Below are 27376 nucleotides of genomic sequence, written 5' to 3'. Positions count from 1 at the left end.
TGAAATGTGAATATTATCCAGTTGATTTAGGACATCAGTAGTATCTTGGACATAAGATGTAATTTGAGTGAGATAATTCCTGAGTCTGTAGTCTACATATTTGCTAGCCTTTTCAGTAAGGCTATTAATTCCAGATACTATGGGTCGCCCGGGGGATGGGCTTGATTTTTATTTATCTTTGGAATTAAATAAAAGGTAGCTACAGTAGGGTTGGACACTTTTAGAAATTGATATTCTTTGTTATTGATAATATTGTCATTTTTGGCTCCCTCTATCAAGTTTGAGTATAATTGAAGGTATTCATATGTTGGATTGTAATTTAATTTGGTATAGCAAGAGTTGTCCCTTAATTGTTTGTCTGTTTCCAGTCGGTACATATTAAGTGGCCACAGGACAATATTACCCCCCTTTTCCGAGTTTCTAATGATAGTGTCCTTCCATGTTTGCATATCTTTGAGTGCTTTCTGTTCTGTTGCTGTTAAATTCCCATTAGTTTTAATCTCTGGAATTTGAAGAATTTTCTCACATATAATGTCACTAAAGACTTGCAATTGAGAACATTGATTGATGTTAGGCATAAATTTAGACTTATTTTTTATTTTGTCACGCCATTTTGTCACATTCACATTTGATCGAACAGTGGCTGTGTTATCTGTAGTCTCACTTTCTTCGAGTAAATCCTCAAGGTTAGCGAGAGCAATTCTCTCTTCTTCTGAGAGGGAGTTACTTTCCAAATGGTTTGTATTTGAAGATTTGTTAAGAAAGAGTCTTTTGAGGGCAATTTTACGAATGTATAGTTGTACATCTTTTACTAATTCAAATTTGTCCAACTGGGGAGTAGGACAAAAGGTCATGCCTTTCGAGAGTACTTGGATATGATCATCTGTCAGCAATTTGTGGGAAAGATTTATGATCCTTAGTGAGTCGTTCTCATCTGGGAAAATGGGCTTGGGGGTCTCTGATACGGCTTCCAGCCTTTTTTGTTGGTTTTGTTGTGTGGCTGACTTTTGTTGTTCCTTTTTGGTTTTCCCCCTGCCTCTTCTGGTGTGTCTAAATTGGAAGAGGCACTTTGTCCTAACAAATCTTTCCTTTTACCTCTGGTTATTCTCATGCTGTTCCCCCCTGTTGAGGTCTGTGGTTCAATATCTGATTCCAGGGTTTCTGAGTCTTCACCCTCAGTATCTGAGATATCGCTTTGCACAATAGTGACTTTAGATGATTTATTATTAGTTGCATTGAATTTCTTTTTCCATTTGTAAACTTTGTTGTTGGCATAATCAGATTTATCTCTGCTTAATTTGCCTTGTTTCGTAAGTTTGATTTCTGCCTCGTATTTGTCTAACTCTTTCTGATATTGTTTATACGCTGATTCGAATTCTTTGAGAGATTCAAATTCTTGTAACTTTGTATTTAGCTCTTGTAATTTGGTTTCTAGAAGCTCATATTCTTCTTTATCGTGTTTAATTAAGATCCGCATTAATTTTACCGAACATTCCGAAAGGGCTGTCTCCCATTCTTGATTATGTTCTGGATTGCGGAACTCAAAAGCAGGGAAAAGCTGTATTCTCAAACCTCTAGGGATAAGTTTGAGTTCTATGTATTTTTCGAAAAAATGATGGTTCCACCACAGCTTATCCTGTTTGAACATTAGTTTTTGAATATCTTTAAGAGTTTGGTTAATTGAATCTGGGCTGATTGTGACATTCGCTGATGGATTCTCAAACACAGCATTTAAGTCTATTTCTCTTTTTTCTTGTTTAGACTTTCTGTCTGTTTTCCACTTAGAAGACATATTTAATACGGTTGGTATTAATAGTATCTGGAGTGTGCTCTATTGGTATAGAAACCTGTTATCAGGCTATACAGAAATTTGGGAAAAGGGAAGAAAGTTACCAATGGCACTACACATTAGCAATTGTCATGTATCCCCTATATTCTCTAATATAAAATGTGAGATCAGTCACATTAATCAAGTAGAGGAGAGTTGGTGCTATGTAGTAAGAGAATGCATAAACAGACTATAAGATAAGCTGGGTCAGCCGTATCTAGAAAAAGACTACATATATAGCACTCAGGGGAATTGCTCTATTGGATCATATTGAGATAACATGGAGATAGTCCAAACAAGGATGTGCAAAGAACAAAGACAAAATTGTCTTTTTCCATCTCCCGGTTCCTAAAAATTATCTCTGGGTTCCTAAAATGGATGCCATACCTGTACTCGATTGTGCAAAAGATGGCATATGTGGTGTTTCATGCTGTTGTTTCTGTTGAGGGTCCTGGACCCTCGTATATAAATGCTGAAGGAGAACGACCTGTACTGGGTGTCCAAGCATTTTTTTCCATCTCCCGGTTCCTAAAAATTATCTCCGGGTTCCTAAAATCGATGCCATACCTGTACTCTATTGTGCAAAAGGAAGTAACCTTACCATGGGTCTCAGACCGCATGTCTTGTTGTTATATTTTGTCAGTGTAATCATGCAGGCCGTATAGACCTTACCCGATAGGGAGAGTTACAGGGATTAAAGTGCTAAGAATAGTACTACTAAACACAACCTAATTATGATGGGTCCCAGACCGCATGTTTTATTATTATACTTTGTCAGGGTAATCAGGCAGGACATATAGACCTCACCCGATAGGGGGAGTAAAAGGGATTAAAGTGCTATGAACAGTACTACTTAACACAACCTAGTTACCATGGCGCACAGACCGCATGTTTTATTATAATACTTTGTCAGGGTAATCATGCAGGCCATATAGACCACCCCCGATATCGGGACTAACAGGTATTAAAGTGCTAAGAATAGTACTACTTAACAAAACCTAGTTACCATGGGTCCCAGACCGCATGTCTTGTTGTAATGCTTTGTCAGGGTAATCATGCAGGCCATATAGACCTCCCCTGATAGGGGGAGTAAAAGGGATTAAAGTGCTAAGAATAGTACTACTAAACACAACCTAATTATGATGGGTCCCAGACCGCATGTTTTATTATTATACTTTGTCAGGGTAATCATGCAGGCCATATAGACCTCCACCGATATGGGGAGTAACAGGGATTAAACTGCTAAGAACAGTACTACTTAACACAACCTAGTTACCATGGGTCCCAGACCGCATGTCTTGTTGTGATACTTTGTCAGGGTAATCAGGCAGGCCATATAGACCTCACCCGATATCGGGACTAAAAGGTATTAAAGTGCTAAGAACAGTACTACTTAACACAACATATTTACCATGGGTCCCAGACCGCATGTCTTGTTGTTATGCTTTGTCAGGGTAATCATGCAGGCCATATAGACCTCCCCCAATAGGGGGAGTAAAAGGGATTAAAGTGCTAAGAATAGTACTACTAAACACAACCTAATTATGATGGGTCCCAGACCGCATGTTTTATTATTATACTTTGTCAGGGTAATCATGCAGGCCATATAGACCTCCCCCGATAGGGGGAGTTACAGGGATTAAAGAGCTAAGAATAGTACTACTTAACACAACCTTACCATGGGTCCCAGACCGCATGTCTTGTTGTTATACTTTGTCAGGGTAATCATGCAGGCCATATAGACCTCCCCCGATAAGGGGAGTAACAGGGATTAAAGTGCTAAGAATAGTACTACTTAACACAACCTAGTTACCATGGCTCCCAGACCGCATGTTTTATTATTATACTTTGTCAGAGTAATTATATATCTATCAAATCTATCTATTTATCTTCTATCGATTCTATCTAACTATTAATGTATGTATATCTATCTATCAAATCTATCTATCTCGTGGACGGACTGATTTGAGACAGCCACTTGTGTTTCGGCCAAATTTGAAGTAGGAGGACAGACCAATCATCTTCTTCCTTCTCCCTGTTCCAAAAATGCAGGCCATATAGACCTCCCCCGATAGGGGGAGTAACAGGTAGTAAACTGCTAAGAATAATACTACTTAACACACCACGGGTCCCAGACCGCATGTCTTATTGTTATATTCTGTCAGGGAAATCATATATCTATCAAATCTATCTATTTATCTAACAAATCTATCTAACTATCAATCGTATCTATCAAATATAAATTGCATCTATTGATCGATGTAATTTGTATCTGTCAAATGTATATTTCATCTATTGATCTATGTAATTCGTATCTATCAAATGTATATTGCATCTATTGATCTATGTAATTTGTATCTATCATATGTATATTGCATTTATTGATCTATGTAATGTATGTATCTAACTATCAAATCTATCTAACTCGTGGTTGTGCAAATGGACTGTTTGCAGTTGTTTGCGGTGCGTTACACGGGGAGTTTGGTCTGTCACTGTGAAGCGGGTGTAACCCTTACACTACATGATCGATACTACATCATACCTGATGTTTTAAAGCACGTTATTCAAAAAATGTTTAGGAATGTTAGGTGATTAAGGCACTTTATTGCTTAAAACCAGACTCTGCATCAACTATGTAATTTTCCGTGGGAGTTTTGCCATGGATCCCCCTCCAGCATGCCACAGTCCAGGTGTTAGTCCCCTTGAAACAACTTTTCCATCACTATTGTGGCCAGAAAGAGTCCTTGTGGGTTTTAAAGTTCGCCTGCCTATTGAAGTCAATGGCGGTTCGCGCGGTTCACGAACAGCCGCGGAAGTTCGAGTCCGCCATTCGCGAACTGAAATTTTAAGGTTTGCGACATCACTAGATATCAGTAGTAAAGTGCAGACGCTCTGTGTATAACACTATATAACTGTACATTAGTGTAACTGTCAGTTTAGCAGGAGATAAGGAGAGGATATCAGTAGTAAAGTGCAGGTGCTCTGTGTATAACACTATATAACTGTACATTAGTGTAACTGTCAGTTTAGCAGGGGATAAGGAGAGGATATCATTAGTAAAGTGCAGGTGCTCTGTGTATAACACTATATAACTGTACATTAGTGTAACCGTCAGTTTAGCAGGGGATAAGGAGAGGATATCAGTAGTAAAGTGCAGACGCTCTGTGTATAACACTATATAACTGTACATTAGTGTAACCGTCAGTTTAGCAGGAGATAAGGAGAGGATATCAGTAGTAAAGTGCAGGTGCTCTGTGTATAACACTATATAACTGTACATTAGTGTAACTGTCAGTTTAGCAGGGGATAAGGAGAGGATATCATTAGTAAAGTGCAGACGTTCTGTGTATAACACTATATAACTGTACATTAGTGTAACTGTCAGTTTAGCAGGGGATAAGGAGAGGATATCATTAGTAAAGTGCAGGTGCTCTGTGTATAACACTATATAACTGTACATTAGTGTAACTGTCAGTTTAGCAGGAGATAAGGAGAGGATATCAGTAGTAAAGTGCAGGTGCTCTGTGTATAACACTATATAACTGTACATTAGTGTAACTGTCAGTTTAGCAGGGGATAAGGAGAGGATATCATTAGTAAAGTGCAGACGCTCTGTGTATAACACTATATAACTGAAGTTTACATTAATTTACATAGAAGTGCAGTTTACCAGGATGTTCAGGTTTGGGTTCTATGTCAGGATTTCTGTTGCAATTTATCCATTAGCTAAGTGTCCTTGTCTTTTAGTAGTATCGGCGTCACATATTACCCATCAGCCTTATGCTTATGTTCCCATAACACTTAGCAACCATACCCCATGTCCCCAACATTTCTGTCAATTTCACCTGTGTTCAAAAAGATTTATAGGATGCTTTATCAGATATTATGAACATGCAAATAAATATATACACACACACACACACATACACACATATATATATATATACACACACACACACACATACATATATACACACATACACACACACACACATATATATACACACACACACACACACATATATGAACCTATATATATTGGCACCTACATACGTGTATATATTGACATAACAACATCATTTCATGGTCTCTCTATGTTCACAATATAAAAATAAGTATGGTCACAAGATACCTATAAAATCATTGTCTGGCAAACCTCCCCATGCTCACCATATAACCTCTGCAGTTGAACATGAAGCTTAAGAACATTACCGTGTCAGAACTGGGTGTAATGAGTGATTTGGTCCAAACCAACGTAGGCTCCCAACTCCTCGTAGTCCTGTGCGACCCATGGGGTTCCTGTGAAACAAAAATTATATTTAATTGAGGATAAGACATCTTATCAAAGTGCAGCATGCGACCAGCCAACATGTAATCAGAGTGCAGAGTGCAACCAGCCAACCTCTCATCAGAGTGCAGCATGCAACCAGCCAACATGTAATCAGAGTGCAGCGTGCAACCAGCCATTCTCTCATCAGAGTGCAGCGTGCAACCAGCCAACATGTAATCAGAGTGCAGCGTGCAACCAGCCAACCTCTTATCAGAGTGCAGCGTGCAACCAGCCAACCTCTCATCAGAGTGCAGCATGCAACTAGCCAACATGTAATCAGAGTGCAGCGTGCAACCAGCCAACCTCTCATCAAAGTGCAGCATGCAACCAGCCAACATGTAATCAGAGTGCAGCGTGCAACCAGCCAACCTCTTATCAGAGTGCAACCAGCCAACCTCTCATCAAAGTGCAGCATGCAACCAGCCAACCTCTCATCAGAGTGCAGCATGCAACCAGCCAACCTCTCAACAGAGTGCAGCATGCAACTAGCCAACATGTAATCAGAGTGCAGCGTGCTGTCAAGGTATTTGAAATATTATTAAATAATATATAGAAGTATATTTGTCTTTATTTGGTAAGTCTGTGGATGTGCACACTGTTTGTAGAACAAAGGATTGTTTCTGGGAGATCTCACACACTCAATATGCTAAATTATGCAATTGTATAATTTAGCAAGGAACTGAAAATTAACACAGTTTCAGAAACCCTCTGTATGATTGCCTGGGAACCAATGTTTTTCAAAAGGGACTGGTAATTAGCACAGATTTGTTTGAGTGGCTCATGCTGTGTGGTTACTAACCCTGGAATATACAAGATGTGGTGACACAGACATTGCGTCTGGGTTAAGATAACACAGAGAAAACACATGACTTACATGCTTCCAACAACTGTAGTTAGATTTCAAATAAAATATAATTCCAGAAAAAAAATAAAAATATTTTAATGGATATGAGATGTCTATTTATGTGATATCAAATATTAACATCTAAATATATATATATATATATATATATATATATATATATATATATATATATATATATATATATATATATATGTATATGTATATTTATATGTATATTTTGAAGGCATGAATATCTTAGCCTCTGTGTTTTTAAGAATATAAATAAATATTTGTGGACCTGGAAAGAAATAATTAATGACACTTATTACTTTATTTCAGATGGAATGCCTGCGTGAGATGAAATAAGTCATATCATATTAATGTGCAATAAATGTTTATAAAGTTTTAAATACATCTCTTAAAATATAGTGAGATGAAGATATGGAAGTTACTTTGATGTGATATGACTATGAAATATAAACTTTCTGTTAGGCTAAATGAAATATAAATTATTTTAATATAATGTTAGATGTATTTGATGTTTCATATCAAAATGATCAGAAAATTCATTAAGATATAACTTATCCAAAACAAATATTATGAATAATTGCTATAAAAAGTTATGGTCTGATTAAATAATCATTTTATAAAAGTAATTAAGTTGTTTAAAAATGTTTAGAAATTTTAAAGGTGAATTTGTTTTGTTTGTATGCCTGCTGCCACCTAGTGTTATGATGCGAAATTGCAGCCATGAGATGATTGGTTGTTGCAAAGAATGCATTTCCTTGACAACACATTTACCAAATAAACCAATCCATGTTCAGTTGCAAAGAACCAATCCAAGACAAGGCCGTGGGCATTTCCAATATTCACCAATGACTGATAATAACCAAAAATGGGGAGGGGTGAGATCAGATGATTTAAACCCCAGCATAGAGACTAAAAAGAGGTTGTGTTGGCTGATCCAGAAGGAATAACTGCTGCAGTTATTATTAAAGCACACACCTACTATTGGACTCCATATGCATTATCCCCAATTTTGAAATTTCTGAGGTGAAACAATTCCTATTAAGGAATATTGGATATCAACTGCTCTTTACCCTGGTAACGTATTCAAGGTTATTGGCAAGACTATTAGTTAAATTCTAAGTCACTACAGTTTAAAGTACAGTTAAAAGATTTAAAGAAGCAGTGTGTTTTTCAAGTTAGCATTTCACAGCCTATATATTGTTTAAATCTGTATCTGATTTGTTAAGTAACTCATCTGTGCAAGTTCTGATATTGTAAGTTAATTATGTATTAGGATAAATTGCAGTTAAATAGCAGAATATATATTATCCTATTGTTTAAGAGCACAGTTTAGAATTATATTGCTTGGATGTTAAAAGATTTGTAAATCAGGTTGGTTTTATTAATGATTAATCAATGCAAAACTCCCAAAAAGCGAGAGGAACTAATACTAAAATCTTGGCCTCTCTTAATATGCATGATTGACGAAATGTCATTTTGTGTCACAGACAAACGATTGCAAATACAAGAGCTAGAAAATAGTATTCGTTCCTCACGCAGACGCGAAGTGGATTTAAAAATAGCCAAAAATAAAGTGGATGAATTTGCCCAAAACCTAACAGCCTTAGATAAGCATAACATGGACTTACTCGCACAGATACAAGATTTAAATAAACAGCTTGCGAAAAGCCAGAGAGAATTAAGCGATTTAAAAAGGTCATATCGCCATAATGAAAACCCTTATATTAACAGTGAGAATAATGCAGATAATGCTAACTCCTTTAGCGAACGCGTCAGGTACGAGGTACAGAAATATATGGAACAGTATAGACAAATGACCCCTAACGGGTTAGAAATAGATTTCCCAAATAGGCAGTCACCTCATGATATAAATCCAGAGGACTGCTGTAGCGCAGCTGGCGCGGGGGAGGGAAACTCTAACAGAGAAACCCAAAGTAAATCTGATAAAGTCTATGATTGCCATAAAATAATCACCTTCGTACAACGCGCAGTACCTATATTCTCCAATAAGGGAACAACATCTGTGATTGATCATTTAGAGGCTTTTGAAAATGCGTTAGCTATAATGAATGAAAGTGAGAAATTGAAAATTGAATTTCTGCCCTGGGTATTTGACAGTAAGCACCACAAATTCTTTGCTTCACTAAAGGATATGAATATTCATTCCTGGAATGGGATAAAACGACAATGCAGAAAAGAATTCGGGCAATATCGCACTAAAACTGCCGCGAAAATAGCGGTATATGGTTTAAAGTGTCGTGCGAATCAGAGTCCAATCAGATTCCTTTCTGTATTGAAAAATGCATACAGTATGGCTGAAGATAATCCCAAATTTGATGACTCAGAATTTGTAAATTTATTTTTTGAAGCACTGCCTACACCCATCAAAATCAACTTAGCTAGAGATTTTGATGAGGACTGCTCATTGGAATGGCTGATCAAAGAGAGTACAAAGTTATACTCTATTCAGCAGTCCAGTGAACAAGGGGTGAAAAAGGAGTCAAAACCCAAAATTGTAGCAGAAACTAGGGTATCACCTAGCCCCCTCAATTTGGAGTCTAAAAAGAAAACGTATGCGGAGGTGGCCAGTCAAAACAGGCCATCTCCACAGAGGTTTAACTCTGCCCCCTCCCCTACACAGGTTGAGGCACAGGGAGACTATAACCAAAGTGGGGGACATAATCAGGTGAATAATTACTCACAAAGAGAATACTCACAAAAAAATTGGTATCCGCGCAAGGGTAGATACCATAGACGGCGAAGATATTCTCAGGGTAACCAGACACCCCAGGTATATAATGCTCCCCAAAGTACTAATACTGAGCAAGCTGAACCCCAGGGGCAACCACGCCAGAATAGAAATAGAGGCCCTAATTCTGAGGGAACCCAATGGTCCAGGAATCATTATTATGGGGCACCAAGAGATAGGCCCAAGGGTAGAGGTAACTTGAACAATCAGGTAGATATGCTGTTTACCCAGTTAAATCGGTTGAGCGAACAAATCGCTAATATGAGTAAAAAATCTACGGCTCAGCAACCGAACAATACTTTTTTAGGGGTACAGCCAGTGGTCAGCAGTGGACCACAGGCACAGTCATAAATACTGCAGTATCACCTGAAGGGGATGGGAGAGATGTACAAAATGTAATAATAAATATCAAGGATACTAATCATGTTCTCTCCCCACAGACCGGAAACGGATAATTTAGCTGTGATGACAGGCAACCTCATCCAGGAAAAATTAACAAACCTCTTCCTTTACAGCACTCTCTTAACCTTATCTCCACAGATGCAGTACACAAGAATCCAGCCGAACCTGTCATAGAGGAGACCGGTAGGTATGAAGCTTCTTCTGCATCGGAAAGCATGGCAAACTCAGGTAACACGTGGCGAAGCCCACAAATGTATGATAATGCCAACTTTATGTGTGAAATGGTAGAAACTGCAGGAAGATATTATGTATTAGTTGAGCTGCAAGATTCAGTTTCCAACCCTATCAGGGGATTAATTGACACTGGGTCACAGGCAACTATCTTATCCCACAAGTACTACACACAGCTAAATGAGCTAACACCCCACAAACCTAAAATAAGAGAATTTGACGGTTCTCTAATAGGTGTTGGGGGTGACTCCCTAAAAGTCTACGGTACTGCCTGGTTAAAATTTAAATTGGGGAACAGGGTCATAAGACACCCTGTCATTATAGTGGATCTGCCAACTGATCGTTTAATTATTGGTAGTGATCTCCTGAAGCGATTAAGCACCATAATTGATTACATAAATAATGTAATTTGGTCACAAGTTAGAAGACCCATCAATTATGAAAAATCTGGTATATCTCGCACCCGACATAGCTGTCACATGGTGGAAGAGAAACCAGATGCTGTGGAGATTCATTTCAGGAATAACTCTGTACCTGAAATCACTATTCTACAAATAGATGATCAGACTCCTTTTAGTGGCTCTGATGATAATACTTTTAAAATATCGCCTCTAAAGATAGCGAATATTTCCCTAGATGGCGATGTATTAACCATATCACTCCACAAGGGGGATCATAAAATCCCTAAGGGGGGAGGCCACGCTCAATACCTCACAGGGATTGAGAGAGTTAAAGAGGATCTATTTATCCCTATACAAGTGCATGACCTTGGAAAAACCAAGTATGCTAAAATAAACTTAAAACAGGAAGCTAGCTATATAAGCAAAGGTTTATTAGCGCAAATAGCTGAACCTAAAGTGATTAAATATCTTTCTCCCCAAGACCACTGTGTCAACAGCCTGGATGACAGGTCTGAAAGCTATAACGTCACAGCTAAGTGGTTATTATCTATCTCTATTGGTAATAAGACAGTGAAGCACCTGTTTTTAGTTTTAAATACTCCCCATAATCAAATATACATTGGCAATGATATCTTACATAGATATGCCATACAAATAGATTTGATTAACTCTTGCCTCTGGAGCAGGTTAAAGGGGGACCCTGAAGTATTTCAGGATGAAAATGCAGCCCTGAAATCAAACCAGCAATTACCATATGCTGTGAATATGCAGGTATCTAGTGATGTTATAATTCCTGCTGGGGCTGATAAATTTCTTTTACCCTTACAGGTAAAGAGAGGTCAGAAATTAAAAACTTCTGAAACACTGATTTGCCTCTCCCATAGAATACAAAATCTGGGTGTCACAGTGACTTACACTCCTATGGTGAATATTGGAACTGTTCCAATACATATTGTTGTGCATAACATGACCCCACAGGATATAACATTATCCAAGGGAACTACCATAGGACATGCACTGGAATCAAGTTATTACACTTTTGGATTCCAGAATAATGTAATTGGGCTAATACCTGAAGGATACTTAATTGAAGAACAATTAATAGAACAATCCTTTGCATCTATACCAGAGGGTCTATTTAATATTCAGTCTATTTATCCCTTCAGCTCAGAGGAAGGCATCTGTAAAATTGAAGAAGCCTCTCTAGTGTTTGATCAGCCAATCAAACAGCAAGATTACCCCAATACCCAGAGTCATGGGAGCAATGTAAATTATAATCAAGGGGATCTCACCTTTAGATTGGAAGAAGCCTATGAAATAGGACAGCCTGAAATCTTTCCAGGATTTCAGCAAATAGTCGAAGAGCAAATATCCTTAGCTAATGGCTGTTCCAGCGATGATGAACGCCAACAGCTGCGAGAACTCCTGATGGAGTACAAGGATATTTTTGCTAAGGATTCTTATGACTGTGGTACTACAGACTTGCACATTGCAAGGATACAAACAGATCCCGATGCACCACCTGTATTTGTCAAACAATACAGACTTCCCTTAGCCTCATATGATTCTCTTGCAGAGATCCTAAGGAATTTGGAAGAAAGAGGTATTATCAGACAGGTGCACAACTCTTATAATAATCCTATTCTAGGTGTCCTTAAGCCCAATGGACAATGGCGTTTGTGTGCTGACTTAAGACAGCTAAACAAACGAGTATACATGTCTGGCTGACCTGTACCATACATTGACCAGTGCCTAGCACAAATGCAGGGATCCAAAATATTCACTGCCATTTATTGTGCACAGGGATATTGGACCATAAAGGTACATGAAGTGGACCAATATAAGCTGGCATTCTCTTTCCAAAAGGTCCAATATGCATTTCAAAGACTTCCTTTTGGATACATAAATTCTGGACATGAATTTGCTGTATTCATGCATAAGGCTATGCCTGATGCACTGGAAAGGGGGACCTTATCTTATGTTGATGATGTTTTAATCAAAAGCACAGACTTTGAAAAACACACCGCAGAGCTTAAACATGTCCTCAGCCAACTTAAAAGGGCAGGTGTCAAATTATCCCTACAAAAAGCTCAATGGTGCCGCACTCGTGTAAACTTCTTGGGACATGAAGTTACCTCTGAAGGATTAAATCCCCAGAAGAAAAAGGTGGAAGCTATAGTGAATTCTAAAAACCCAACTAACTTAAAGGAATTGAGATTATTCCTGGGTATGACAAATTATTCTCGCAAATTCATTGATAATTATGTGGAATTAGCTAAACCACTACTACTTCTAAAGAAAGATGTGAAATGGCATTGGAATGAGTCTCAAGAGACAGCCGTCAGAGAGCTGAAGAGAAAACTCACTCAAGCACCTTGCTTAGCGTACCCTGAAGGTGGTAAACCTTTCTTCTTAGAGACAGGCTACACAGATATAAGCATGAGTGCTGTTTTATACCAAAAGCATGATAATTTGAACAAAGCCATTGCTTATGCGAGCAAAAATCTATCCCCAGTAGAAATAAAATTTAGCGACTGCGAAAAAGCCCTCTTATCTACTGTATGGGCTCTACAAAATTTCCGCAGATATATACAGGGTGAGAAAATTATCGTAGAAACGGCCCACCAGCCTTTGCTATATCTGCAAAGTGAAAGAATAAGAGATGGGAATTTGTCTAATAGCCGCATAACAGCGTGGACTCTTTCCTTACAAGGCTGGCCCTTAGAAATTCGCTACAAGCAGAATAAAAAGAATCCAGTCGCACAAGGGCTTGCTGAGCTCCACGACTGTACTGCTAGAGATCCTGGGGAAGAATTATCAGAAGATGATTTTCTGGAGGAACAATTGCTTTCCTCATATAAAATGTACAATGAGGACCATTGTCAAACATTACCTTGGGTATATGTTGATGGTTGTTCTTACCATGCCACTATTGGTAATGAGCGCAGATTAGTCGCTGGCATTGGTATAACTGGGACAAATGGATTCCCAAATATATCTATAGGTTTCAACATTGGACCAAGATCTAGTCAAGTTGCAGAACTAACTGCCGTTTTCAAAACCATTGAAATGGCTATTGAACATGGTATTCATGAATTTGTGATCATAACTGACTCAAATTATGTACGTGACAGTTTTGTTGAATACCTGCCAACTTGGAAAAGAAATGGCATGCAGAAAAGCAATAACAAACCAGTCAAGCATGGCAAGTTGTTCTGCGAGATTGATAATCTGGTGATATCCAATGATTTAACCATACACTGGAAAAAGACCAAGGGTCATTCCAGAGTTCTAGGTCCGGATAAGGAAGGCAATGACCTTGCAGACTCATTAGCCAGACAAGGAGCCATAACTGGAGAACTCCTTAATATTGACCACTTAATAGGTTAAATTCAGGTAGAAGCCATTACCAGAAACCAGGAAAAACAACAGAGTGAGCCTAACTTGGTACAATGGAGTCAGGATTCTCCTAGTGAGGACCTGATCACTAGTCAAAAAGAAGACTCCATTGTAGGCATCTTCTTCAAACACATAGAAGATCCTGAAGGCAATCCCATCTCAAAAGATGATTGTATTGGCAAGGAAGATCTTAGAATCTTAATAAAATCTAGATCACAATTCAAGTTACAGGATGGTTTGTTAATTAGAACCTCCAAAACTGGAATCCAGCAGTGGGTAGTACCCACCAAGTTCAAAGGTCTAATGCTTCAACATGCCCATGATGCTCCCACATCTGGTCATCGTGGTGCCAAACTCACGTATGAAATATTACGTGACTATGCTTTTTGGCCACACATGTTGAAAGATGTTCAAACCTACTGTCAAGGGTGTTTAATCTGCCCACAGTTCCAACCCACTGCACCAACGCATAGAGCGCCATTGCAGAAAAGGGGGATGGTAATGCCATGGTCAGATATACAAATTGATTTTATTGATCCAGTAACAAGATCATCAAGAGGTAACATATACATGTTAACCGTGACATGCCTGTTCACTAAATGGGTAGAGTGCATTAGTGCACCTAACAATAGTGCTGAAACATGTGCAGCGTTGCTCATCAACCATATATTCTTCAGATTTGGTTTGCCCCAAAGAATCGAGTCAGATCGGGGGACCCACTTCACTAGTGAAGTGATGACCAAAATGTGGAAAATACTAGGGGTAAAAAGAAAGCTCCATATTGCTTATAGAGCTGCCTCAAGTGGTGGTGTAGAGTGTTACAACCAGTCCATTGTTAAAATCCTTAAAAAGTTTGTGAGTGAAACAGGTAAAGACTGGGATGTAAAACTACCTCTAGTCTTAATGGCATTAAGAGCAACTCCAAGTAGTGCTACCAAAATATCACCTTTTGAACTGATGACTGGTAGAAGAATGGTTCTACCTCAGCATCTACTGTACCGTACATCAGACCAAAACTTGATAAACGCTGCCAATACACATCAATATGTGGAAAACCTAAGAAAGCACCTGCAATATGCCTTTGCATTTGCTCAAAGGAATTTAGAAAGATCCGCAACTGCCACTAAAACCTATTATGATCTCAAAACGTCCAAAAAGGAATATGAAATAAATGATAAAGTTTATCTTTATAACTTTGGAAGAGATCAGGTTAGGGAGAAGAAATTTCTTCCCTCATGGAAAGGTCCTTTTGTCATTACTGACAAAATATCTTGAGTGGCCTATAAAATACGGATCCCCAAAAATGAAAGTTCCATAGATAAATGGGTCCATATCAATCAATTGCGAGCGTGTCATCCAAGATCCCAACTACAAGTCATAGAGGGAGAATGAAGTGTCATATCCCCAAATGAACTAAAGACATACTGTAGTTCAAAGATGCCTAGCTGATAAACATGAAGGCTCAAAATTGACAGACTATCTACATAGAAGACTGTCTATGATGTGTACGGTTGATCCTCATCAAATACCACTGACTTTAAGCCAATTCAAATACATGTGTCCTACATCTATTTGAAGTTGGAAGGGGGATTTATGTCAAGGTATTTGAAATATTATTAAATAATATATAGAAGTATATTTGTCTTTATTTGGTAAGTCTGTGGATGTGCACACTGTTTGTAGAACAAAGGATTGTTTCTGGGAGATCTCACACACTCAATATGCTAAATTATGCAATTGTATAATTTAGCAAGGAACTGAAAATTAACACAGTTTCAGAAACCCTCTGTATGATTGCCTGGGAACCAATGTTTTTCAAAAGGGACTGGTAATTAGCACAGATTTGTTTGAGTGGCTCATGCTGTGTGGTTACTAACCCTGGAATATACAAGATGTGGTGACACAGACATTGCGTCTGGGTTAAGATAACCCAGAGAAAACACATGACTTACATGCTTCCAACAACTGTAGTTAGATTTCAAATAAAAACATAATTTATGCTCACCTGATAAATTTATTTCTCTTGTAGTGTATCCAGTCCACGGATCATCCATTTCTTATGGGATATTAACTCCTCCCCAACAGGAAGTGCAAGAGGATTCACCCAGCAGAGCTGCTATATAGCTCCTCCCCTAACTGCCATTACCAGTCATTCGACCGAAAACATGCAGAGAAAGGAAAACCATAGGGTACAGTGGTGACTGTAGTTTAATGGAAAAATTACCTGCCTTAAAGTGACAGGGCGGGCCGTGGACTGGATACACTACAAGAGAAATAAATTTATCAGGTAAGCATAAATTATGTTTTCTCTTGTTAAGTGTATCCAGTCCACGGATCATCCATTACTTATGGGATACCAATACCAAAGCTAAAGTACACGGATGACGGGAGGGACAGGCAGGCTCTTTATACGGAAGGAACCACTGTCTGAAGAACCTTTCTCCCAAAAACAGCCTCCGAAGAAGCAAAAGTGTCAAATTTGTAAAATTTGGAAAAAGTATGAAGAGAAGACCAAGTTGCAGCCTTGCAAATCTGTTCAACAGAAGCCTCATTCTTAAAGGCCCAAGTGGAAGCCACAGCTCTAGTAGAATGTGCTGTAATTCTTTCAGGAGGCTGCTGTCCAGCAGTCTCATAGGCTAACCGTATTATGCTACGAAGCCAAAAGGAGAGAGAGGTAGCCGAAGCTTTTTGACCTCTCCTCTGACCAGAATAAATGACAAACAGGGAAGACGTTTGTCAAAAATCCTTAGTTGCCTGTAGATAAAATTTCAGGGCACGGACTACATCTAGATTGTGTAGCAGACGTTCCTTTTTCGAAGAAGGATTAGGACACAAAGATGTAACCACAATCTCTTGATTGATATTCCTGTTAGTGACCACCTTAGGTAGGAACCCAGGTTTAGTACGCAGAACTACCTTGTCTGAATGAAAAATCAGATAAGGAGAATCACAATGTAAGGCAGATAACTCAGAGACTCTTCGAGCCGAGGAAATCACCATTAAAAAACAGAACTTTCCAAGATAACAACTTGATATCAATGGAATGAAGGGGTTCAAACGGAACCCCCTGTAAAACATTAAGAACTAAGTTCAAACTCCATGGTGGAGCAACAGTTTTAAACACAGGCTTGATCCTAGCTAAAGCCTGACAAAAAGCTTGAACGTCCGGAACTTCTGACAGACGTTTGTGTAAAAGAATGGACAGAGCTGAAATCTGTCCCTTTAAGGAACTAGCGGATAAACCCTTTTCTAAACCTTCTTGTAGAAAAGACAATATCCTCGGAATCCTAACCTTACTCCATGAGTAACTCTTGGATTCGCACCAATATAAGTTTTTGCGCCATATCTTATGGTAAATCTTTCTGGTAACAGGCTTCCTAGCCTGTATTAAGGTATCAATAACTGACTCAGAAAAACCACGTTTTGATAAAATCAAGCGTTCAATTTCCAAGCAGTCAGCTTCAGAGAAATTAGATTTTGATGTTTGAAGGGACCCTGGATCAGAAGGTCCTGTTTCAGAGGTAGCGACCAAGGTGGACAGGATGACATGTCCACTAGATCTGCATACCAAGTCCTGCGTGGCCATGCAGGCGCTATTAGAATCACTGATGCTCTCTCCTGTTTGATTCTGGCAATCAATCGAGGAAGCATCGGGAAGGGTGGAAACACATAAGCCATCCCGAAGGTCCAAGGTGCTGTCAAAGCATCTATCAGAACCGCTCCCGGATCCCTGGATCTGGACCCGTAACGAGGAAGCTTGGCGTTCTGTCGAGACGCCATGAGATCTATCTCTGGTTTGCCCCAACGTCGAAGTATTTGGGCAAAGACCTCCGGATGAAGTTCCCACTCCCCCGGATGAAAAGTCTGACGACTTAAGAAATCCGCCTCCCAGTTCTCCACTCCCGGGATGTGGATTGCTGACAGGTGGCAAGAGTGAGACTCTGCCCAGCGAATTATCTTTGATACTTCCATCATTGCTAGGGAGCTTCTTGTCCCTCCCTGATGGTTGATGTAAGCTACAGTCGTGATGTTGTCCGACTGAAACCTGATGAACCCCCGAGTTGTTAACTGGGGCCAAGCCAGAAGGGCATTGAGAACTGCTCTCAATTCCAGAATGTTTATTGGTAGGAGACTCTCCTCCTGATTCCATTGTCCCTGAGCCTTCAGAGAATTCCAGACAGCGCCCCAACCTAGTAGGCTGGCGTCTGTTGTTACAATTGTCCAGTCCGGCCTGCTGAATGGCATCCCCCTGGACAGATGTGGCCGAGAAAGCCACCATAGAAGAGAATTTCTGGTCTCTTGATCCAGATTCAGAGTAGGGGACAAGTCTGAGTAATCCCCATTCCACTGACTTAGCATGCACAATTGCAGCGGTCTGAGATGTAGACGTGCAAAGGGTACTATGTCCATTGCTGCTACCATTAAGCCGATCACCTCCATGCATTGAGCTACTGACGGGTGTTGAATGGAATGAAGGACACGGCATGCATTTTGAAGCTTTGTTAACCTGTCTTCTGTCAGGTAAATCTTCATTTCTACAGAATCTATAAGAGTCCCCAAGAAGGGAACTCTTGTGAGTGGAAAGAGAGAACTCTTCTTTTCGTTCACCTTCCATCCATGCGACCTTAGAAATGCCAGTACTAACTCTGTATGAGACTTGGCAGTTTGAAAGCTTGAAGCTTGTATCAGAATGTCGTCTAGGTACGGAGCTACTGCAATTCCTCGCGGTCTTAGTACCGCCAGAAGAGCACCCAGAACCTTTGTGAAGATTCTCGGAGCCGTAGCCAATCCGAATGGAAGAGCTACAAACTGGTAATGCCTGTCTAGAAAGGCAAACCTTAGATACCGGTAATGATCTTTGTGAATCGGTATGTGAAGGTAAGCATCCTTTAAATCCACTGTGGTCATGTACTGACCCTTTTGGATCATGGGTAAAATTGTCCGAATAGTTTCCATTTTGAACGATGGAACTCTTAGGAATTTGTTTAGGATCTTTAAATCCAAGATTGGCCTGAAAGTTCCCTCTTTTTTGGGAACCACAAACAGATTTGAGTAAAACCCTTGTCCTTGTTCCGACCGCGGAACCGGATGGATCACTCCCATTAATAAAAGATCTTGTACGCAGCGTAGAAACGCCTCTTTCTTTATTTGGTTTGTTGACAACCTTGACAGATGAAATCTCCCTCTTGGGGGAGAGAATTTGAAGTCTAGAAGGTATCCCTGAGATATGATCTCTAACGAAATGGTGCAATACATCCAGCAGCAATACTCACAGGTCAGAGCTTCAAGGAGTCACTACAAAACTCCCCAACAATAGTAAAGAAATGTAAAAATGAAGCTCTCCAAAATGCCAAAGTTTCAATGCTTTATTTTAGAAAGTGCAGAGTCAAACAGCCACGACGTTTCGGGGAGCTATGCCCCTTAATCATGTGGTAAGTGATAGTACAGGTACACCTGTTTAAATAGCTCACCTTGGGATTTTAACCCTTACAATCTTGTAATTCACATTCTATAAATGCAACAGCACCATCTGCTGGTGGAAAGATAGGTAGACCATGTACAAAAATTAAAAACAAAACCAGCTATGAAGCCCCTATACCAGAACCACATCTACACAAACAATAAACACTGCAATTTATTTATTAGAGCTTATTTAAACAACATTAGGCTCCATGATTTAAAACCAATACTGCAGAATATAAGAACACAAGAGCAACACCAGATTAGTAGAACACAGACCAGTCTATCTCTCTATTGAGCCCCCTAGGTTCCAGGGTATCCAACTTAAAAATCCAATAGGATTCACGTTGTTTCAAAAGGATATCCCTATTGCCACCTCTACGGGGGGTCCTAATTTGTTCGATTACCTGGAACCTAAGTTGGCTAATAGGATGTCCCATAGCCAAAAAATGATAAGCTACTGGTGCAGTGAATACCTTACACCTGATGTTGCTCTTGTGCTCAGTGATCCGATCCCGTACCCTCCTAGAGGACTCGCCAATGTAGGCTTTCCCACATGGGCATTTGATCATGTAAATAACATAATTGCTATTGCAAGTAAAGTAGTCCCTATAATGAAATTTATAACCACTATGTGGGTGTAAAAAATAGGGACTCTTTATTATAGAGTTGCAATTGCTGCACCCTAAACAGGGAAAACAGCCCAAATTCTTTTTGGTGATAAACCGCTGAGATAGTGTTCTACCAGGGCCAATGTCAGCTTTAATCAAAGAGTCCCTCAAGCTCTTACTACGCTTATATGCTGGCATAGGCATTTGGTCAAATTCAACAACCCCCGAATTGCAATCTTTCAGGATACCCCAATGTTTTCTGATAATTTTCCAAACCTGATCACTTTGTCTGGAAAATTCAGATACAAAAATCATTCTCTTTGAATCTTTTTTAGAAGACAACCCAGGTTTTAACAATGATTTTCGATCCAATTGGGACACCTGATTGATGGTGTCAACAATAAGATCTCTGGGGTACCCGCGTTGCACAAATTTGTCACCCATTTCTGAAAGTCTCAAGGGTACTAACGATTCCTCTGCAACTATGCACTTAACTCTAAGCAATTGACTCTTTGGCAATGATCTGACTAGTGAAGGATGATGTGCACTGTTATATAATAGCAGGTTATTCCTATCAGTTTCCTTGCTGAAAATATCAGTCTTGAAATTGCACCCATCCTTCAAAACAGTCACATCCAAAAAATCAATTGAAATTTCGCTATAAGTAAGTGTAAACTTGATACTGTTTGTCGAATCATTTAACTCCCTAACAAAAAGTTCAAGGGCTCCAACGCTGCCCAACCATATGCCAAAAATATCATCAATGTAGCGCCACCAGGTGGCGCCACACTGACGAAATAAATAATTTTCAAAAACAAATTTTTCTTCAAAAAGATTCATAAAAATGTTTGCATAGTTAGGGGCAACGTTGGAGCCCATGGCTGTACCCTGTAACTGAAGGTAAAAAAAGTCTTCAAATAAAAAGTAATTGTTAAAAAGTATAATTTCCAACAATTGCAAAATAAACCAAATCTGTGAAATGGAATATAAACCAGAAGTAAAAAGCGCATGTTTAACAGCTCCCAGTCCGCTCTCATGGGTGATTGAGGTATATAAACTTGTCACATCCAGACTGAAAAGAATGAATTTATCAGTCTGGAGTTGCAAGTTGTTCAATTTGACCAAAAAATCATTAGTATCCTTAATGAAAGTACTTGACTGCTCCACCAGGGGTCTCAAAAGTTTATCCAAGAAGATGGATATCCCTGAGAACACAGAGTTAGTTCCAGCCACAATCGGTCGCCCAGGTGGAGCAGTCAAGGACTTATGAATTTTGGGCAGTACATATAGTACTGGCGAGATCGGATCTTTAACAATGAGATATTTAGCTGTTTTATCATCAATGATGCCATTGTTGAGTGCAAATTTAACAGTGACAGTTATCTCTTTAGTAATCTTAGATAGAGGATTAGCAGCAATTTTCTTATATACATTCCCAGTACTTAACTGACGGTAAACCTCAGACCTATAGTCAGTTTTGTTCAAGATCACAGTAGCACCGCCCTTATCAGCTTGCTTTAAAATCACCTTGTCATTAGATTTAAGTGACTTCAGGGCAAGATGGTCAGCTGCTGTGAAGTTGACAAAAGCAGATTTTATCTTATGCCTCTGTTGAGAAACCTTAGACTGCAATTTCTGTACGTCCAAAAGGACAAGTTTCTCAAAAGTAGCTATGCTATGATCAGTGACCACAGGATAAAATGAACTCTTATTAAACAACCCCACATTCTTAATGCTTAAAGTGTTAGTTTTATTGACACATTTCTCAGCAGGGTCAGAGCTAACAGCAGTGGTACAAATATCGCTATTAGACTGTGATAACCCCTTATTCTTATTACAATGCCAGAATTTCAATCTTACATTTCTGAAAAATTTATGTAAATCCTTGTTAAGGTTAAAGAAATCACAGTCACTCAATGGGCAAAACGATAGTCCTTTCTGCAGAACATCCGCTTCCCTTGGATCAAGCGGGTAATCAGATATATTAACCTGATGATTATTCCTCCAATCAAATTTACCGCTGGGTATACGACCCTATGGGAAAAGAGCGCTACGTCACTTCCGGCGCAAGGAGAAGGCAACAGCGACGCAATGCAGCGTCAGGCAGCAGCTCCGACTCATCCTCTGATTTTTTACAAACAGAGGCCTCAGACAGTGCAGGAGAAGGGGCCGGAAACATCGGGGGCACAAGCAAGGCAACCAAGGTAAACAAGACCAACAGAGCGTTAACCAACAGGATCACCAGGGCACGCAAGAAGATATAGTGGTTAATATATCTGATTACCCGCTTGATCCAAGGGAAGCGGATGTTCTGCAGAAAGGACTATCGTTTTGCCCATTGAGTGACTGTGATTTCTTTAACCTTAACAAGGATTTACATAAATTTTTCAGAAATGTAAGATTGAAATTCTGGCATTGTAATAAGAATAAGGGGTTATCACAGTCTAATAGCGATATTTGTACCACTGCTGTTAGCTCTGACCCTGCTGAGAAATGTGTCAATAAAACTAACACTTTAAGCATTAAGAATGTGGGGTTGTTTAATAAGAGTTCATTTTATCCTGTGGTCACTGATCATAGCATAGCTACTTTTGAGAAACTTGTCCTTTTGGACGTACAGAAATTGCAGTCTAAGGTTTCTCAACAGAGGCATAAGATAAAATCTGCTTTTGTCAACTTCACAGCAGCTGACCATCTTGCCCTGAAGTCACTTAAATCTAATGACAAGGTGATTTTAAAGCAAGCTGATAAGGGCGGTGCTACTGTGATCTTGAACAAAACTGACTATAGGTCTGAGGTTTACCGTCAGTTAAGTACTGGGAATGTATATAAGAAAATTGCTGCTAATCCTCTATCTAAGATTACTAAAGAGATAACTGTCACTGTTAAATTTGCACTCAACAATGGCATCATTGATGATAAAACAGCTAAATATCTCATTGTTAAAGATCCGATCTCGCCAGTACTATATGTACTGCCCAAAATTCATAAGTCCTTGACTGCTCCACCTGGGCGACCGATTGTGGCTGGAACTAACTCTGTGTTCTCAGGGATATCCATCTTCTTGGATAAACTTTTGAGACCCCTGGTGGAGCAGTCAAGTACTTTCATTAAGGATACTAATGATTTTTTGGTCAAATTGAACAACTTGCAACTCCAGACTGATAAATTCATTCTTTTCAGTCTGGATGTGACAAGTTTATATACCTCAATCACCCATGAGAGCGGACTGGGAGCTGTTAAACATGCGCTTTTTACTTCTGGTTTATATTCCATTTCACAGATTTGGTTTATTTTGCAATTGTTGGAAATTATACTTTTTAACAATTACTTTTTATTTGAAGACTTTTTTTACCTTCAGTTACAGGGTACAGCCATGCGCTCCAACGTTGCCCCTAACTATGCAAACATTTTTATGAATCTTTTTGAAGAAAAATTTGTTTTTGAAAATTATTTATTTCGTCAGTGTGGCGCCACCTGGTGGCGCTACATTGATGATATTTTTGGCATATGGTTGGGCAGCGTTGGAGCCCTTGAACTTTTTGTTAGGGAGTTAAATGATTCGACAAACAGTATCAAGTTTACACTTACTTATAGCGAAATTTCAATTGATTTTTTGGATGTGACTGTTTTGAAGGATGGGTGCAATTTCAAGACTGATATTTTCAGCAAGGAAACTGATAGGAATAACCTGCTATTATATAACAGTGCACATCATCCTTCACTAGTCAGATCATTGCCAAAGAGTCAATTGCTTAGAGTTAAGCGCATAGTTGCAGAGGAATCGTTAGTACCCTTGAGACTTTCAGAAATGGGTGACAAATTTGTGCAACGCGGGTACCCCAGAGATCTTATTGTTGACACCATCAATCAGGTGTCCCAATTGGATCGAAAATCATTGTTAAAACCTGGGTTGTCTTCTAAAAAAGATTCAAAGAGAATGATTTTTGTATCTGAATTTTCCAGACAAAGTGATCAGGTTTGGAAAATTATCAGAAAACATTGGGGTATCCTGAAAGATTGCAATTCGGGGGTTGTTGAATTTGACCAAATGCCTATGCCAGCATATAAGCGTAGTAAGAGCTTGAGGGACTCTTTGATTAAAGCTGACATTGGCCCTGGTAGAACACTATCTCAGCGGTTTATCACCAAAAAGAATTTGGGCTGTTTTCCCTGTTTAGGGTGCAGCAATTGCAACTCTATAATAAAGAGTCCCTATTTTTTACACCCACATAGTGGTTATAAATTTCATTATAGGGACTACTTTACTTGCAATAGCAATTATGTTATTTACATGATCAAATGCCCATGTGGGAAAGCCTACATTGGCGAGTCCTCTAGGAGGGTACGGGATCGGATCACTGAGCACAAGAGCAACATCAGGTGTAAGGTATTCACTGCACCAGTAGCTTATCATTTTTTGGCTATGGGACATCCTATTAGCCAACTTAGGTTCCAGGTAATCGAACAAATTAGGACCCCCCGTAGAGGTGGCAATAGGGATATCCTTTTGAAACAACGTGAATCCTATTGGATTTTTAAGTTGGATACCCTGGAACCTAGGGGGCTCAATAGAGAGATAGACTGGTCTGTGTTCTACTAATCTGGTGTTGCTCTTGTGTTCTTATATTCTGCAGTATTGGTTTTAAATCATGGAGCCTAATGTTGTTTAAATAAGCTCTAATAAATAAATTGCAGTGTTTATTGTTTGTGTAGATGTGGTTCTGGTATAGGGGCTTCATAGCTGGTTTTGTTTTTAATTTTTGTACATGGTCTACCTATCTTTCCACCAGCAGATGGTGCTGTTGCATTTATAGAATGTGAATTACAAGATTGTAAGGGTTAAAATCCCAAGGTGAGCTATTTAAACAGGTGTACCTGTACTATCACTTACCACATGATTAAGGGGCATAGCTCCCCGAAACGTCGTGGCTGTTTGACTCTGCACTTTCTAAAATAAAGCATTGAAACTTTGGCATTTTGGAGAGCTTCATTTTTACATTTCTTTACTATATGATCTCTAACGCCCAGGGATCCTGGACATCTCTTGCCCAAGCCTGGGCGAAGAGAGAAAGTCTGCCCCCCACTAGATCCGTTCCCGGATCGGGGGCCCTCGATTCATGCTGTCTTAGGGGCAGCAGCAGGTTTCCTGGCCTGCTTGCCCTTGTTCCAGGACTGGTTAGGTCTCCAGCCTTGTCTGTAGCGAGCAACAGCTCCTTCCTGCTTTGGTGCAGAGGAAGTTGATGCTGCTCCTGCTTTGAAATTACGAAAGGAACAAAAATTAGACTGTCTAGCCTTAGGTTTGGCTCTGTCTTGAGGCAGGGCATGGCCTTTACCTCCTGTAATGTCAGCGATAATTTCTTTCAACCCGGGCCCGAATAAGGTCTGCCCTTTGAAAGGTATATTAAGCAATTTAGATTTAGAAGTAACGTCAGCTGACCAGGATTTTAGCCACAGTGCTCTGCGTGCCTGAATGGCGAATCCGGAATTCTTAGCCGTAAGTTTAGTTAAATGTACTACGGCATCTGAAATAAATGAGTTAGCTAACTTAAGGGCTTTAAGCTTGTGTGTAATCTCATCTAATGGAGCTGATTCAAGTGTCTCTTCCAGAGACTCAAACCAAAATGCTGCTGCAGCCGTGACAGGCGCAATGCATGCAAGAGGTTGCAATATAAAACCTTGTTGAACAAACATTTTCTTAAGGTAACCCTCTAACTTTTTATCCATTGGATCTGAAAAGGCACAGCTATCCTCCACCGGGATAGTGGTACGCTTAGCTAAAGTAGAAACTGCTCCCTCCACCTTAGGGACCATTTGCCATAAGTCCCGTGTGGTGGCGTCTATTGGAAACATCTTTCTAAATATCGGAGGGGGTGAGAACGGCACACCGGGTCTATCCCACTCCTTAGTAACAATTTCAGTAAGTCTCTTAGGTATAGGAAAAACGTCAGTACTCGCCGGTACCGCAAAATATTTATCCAACCTACACATTTTCTCTGGTATTGCAACTGTGTTACAATCATTCAGAGCCGCTAACACCTCCCCTAGTAATACACGGAGGTTTTCCAGCTTAAATTTAAAATTTGAAATATCTGAATCCAGTTTGTTTGGATCAGAACCGTCACCCGCAGAATGAAGCTCTCCGTCCTCATGTTCTGCAAATTGTGACGCAGTGTCTGACATGGCCCTAATATTATCAGCGCACTCTGTTCTCACCCCAGAGTGATCACGCTTACCTCTTAGTTCTGGTAATTTAGCCAAAACTTCAGTCATAACAGTAGCCATATCCTGTAATGTGATTTGTAATGGCCGCCCAGATGTACTCGGCGCTACAATATCATGCACCTCCCGAGCGGGAGATGCAGGTACTGACACGTGAGGCGAGTTAGTCGGCATAACTCTCCCCTCGTTGTTTGGTGAAATATGTTCAATTTGTACAGATTGACTTTTATTTAAAGTAGCATCAATACAGTTAGTACATAAATTTCTATTGGGCTCCACTTTGGCTTTAGCACATATAGCACAGATATCTTCCTCTGAATCAGACATGTTTAACACACTAGCAAATAAACTAGCAACTTGGAAATACTTTTCAAGTAATTTACTATAATATGAAAACGTACTGTGCCTATAAGAAGCACAGAAAAAGTTATGACAGTTGAAAATTAATAAACTGAAAAGTTATAGCATCAAATCTTTGTAAAAAACACAATTTTAGCAAAGGATTGCTCCCATTAGCAAAGGATAACTAACCCTGATAGCAGAAAAAAAAAAAAAAAAATACAGAAATAAACGTTTTTTTATCACAGTCAACTACAATCTCACAGCTCTGCTGTGAGTGATTACCTCCCTCAAAACAAGTTTTGAAGACCCCTGAGTTCTGTAGAGATGAACCGGATCATGCAGGGAAGACAATAAACTTCTGACTGAATTTTTTGATGCGTAGCAAAAGCACCAAAAAAGGCCCCTCACACATAACAGTGAGAGAGATCAGTAAACTGTCATAAATTAAATAAAACGACTGCCAAGTGGAAAAAAATAGTGCCCAAAACATTTTTTCACCCAGTACCTCAGAAAATTAAACGATTTTA

The 27376-nt window shown here is 39.5% G+C and overlaps 1 protein-coding gene across 1 annotated transcript in view; it reads right to left on the bottom strand.

Moving 5' to 3' along the window:
* LOC128652765 (transient receptor potential cation channel subfamily M member 2) overlaps window positions 1–27376 on the bottom strand; it is a 1288705-nt gene that overhangs the window by 212720 nt on the left and 1048609 nt on the right. The window contains exon 25 of the mRNA XM_053705696.1: window positions 6041–6127. Within this exon, the coding sequence (XP_053561671.1) occupies window positions 6041–6127 (87 nt within the window). The remainder of the gene's footprint in view (window positions 1–6040; window positions 6128–27376) is intronic.

The sequence above is a fragment of the Bombina bombina genome, chromosome 3, assembly GCF_027579735.1.
Source record: "Bombina bombina isolate aBomBom1 chromosome 3, aBomBom1.pri, whole genome shotgun sequence".
Classification (NCBI taxonomy): domain Eukaryota; kingdom Metazoa; phylum Chordata; class Amphibia; order Anura; family Bombinatoridae; genus Bombina; species Bombina bombina.
The sequence above is the reverse complement of the archived record's forward strand: the minus strand, read 5'-3'. Positions and strand labels throughout refer to the sequence as shown.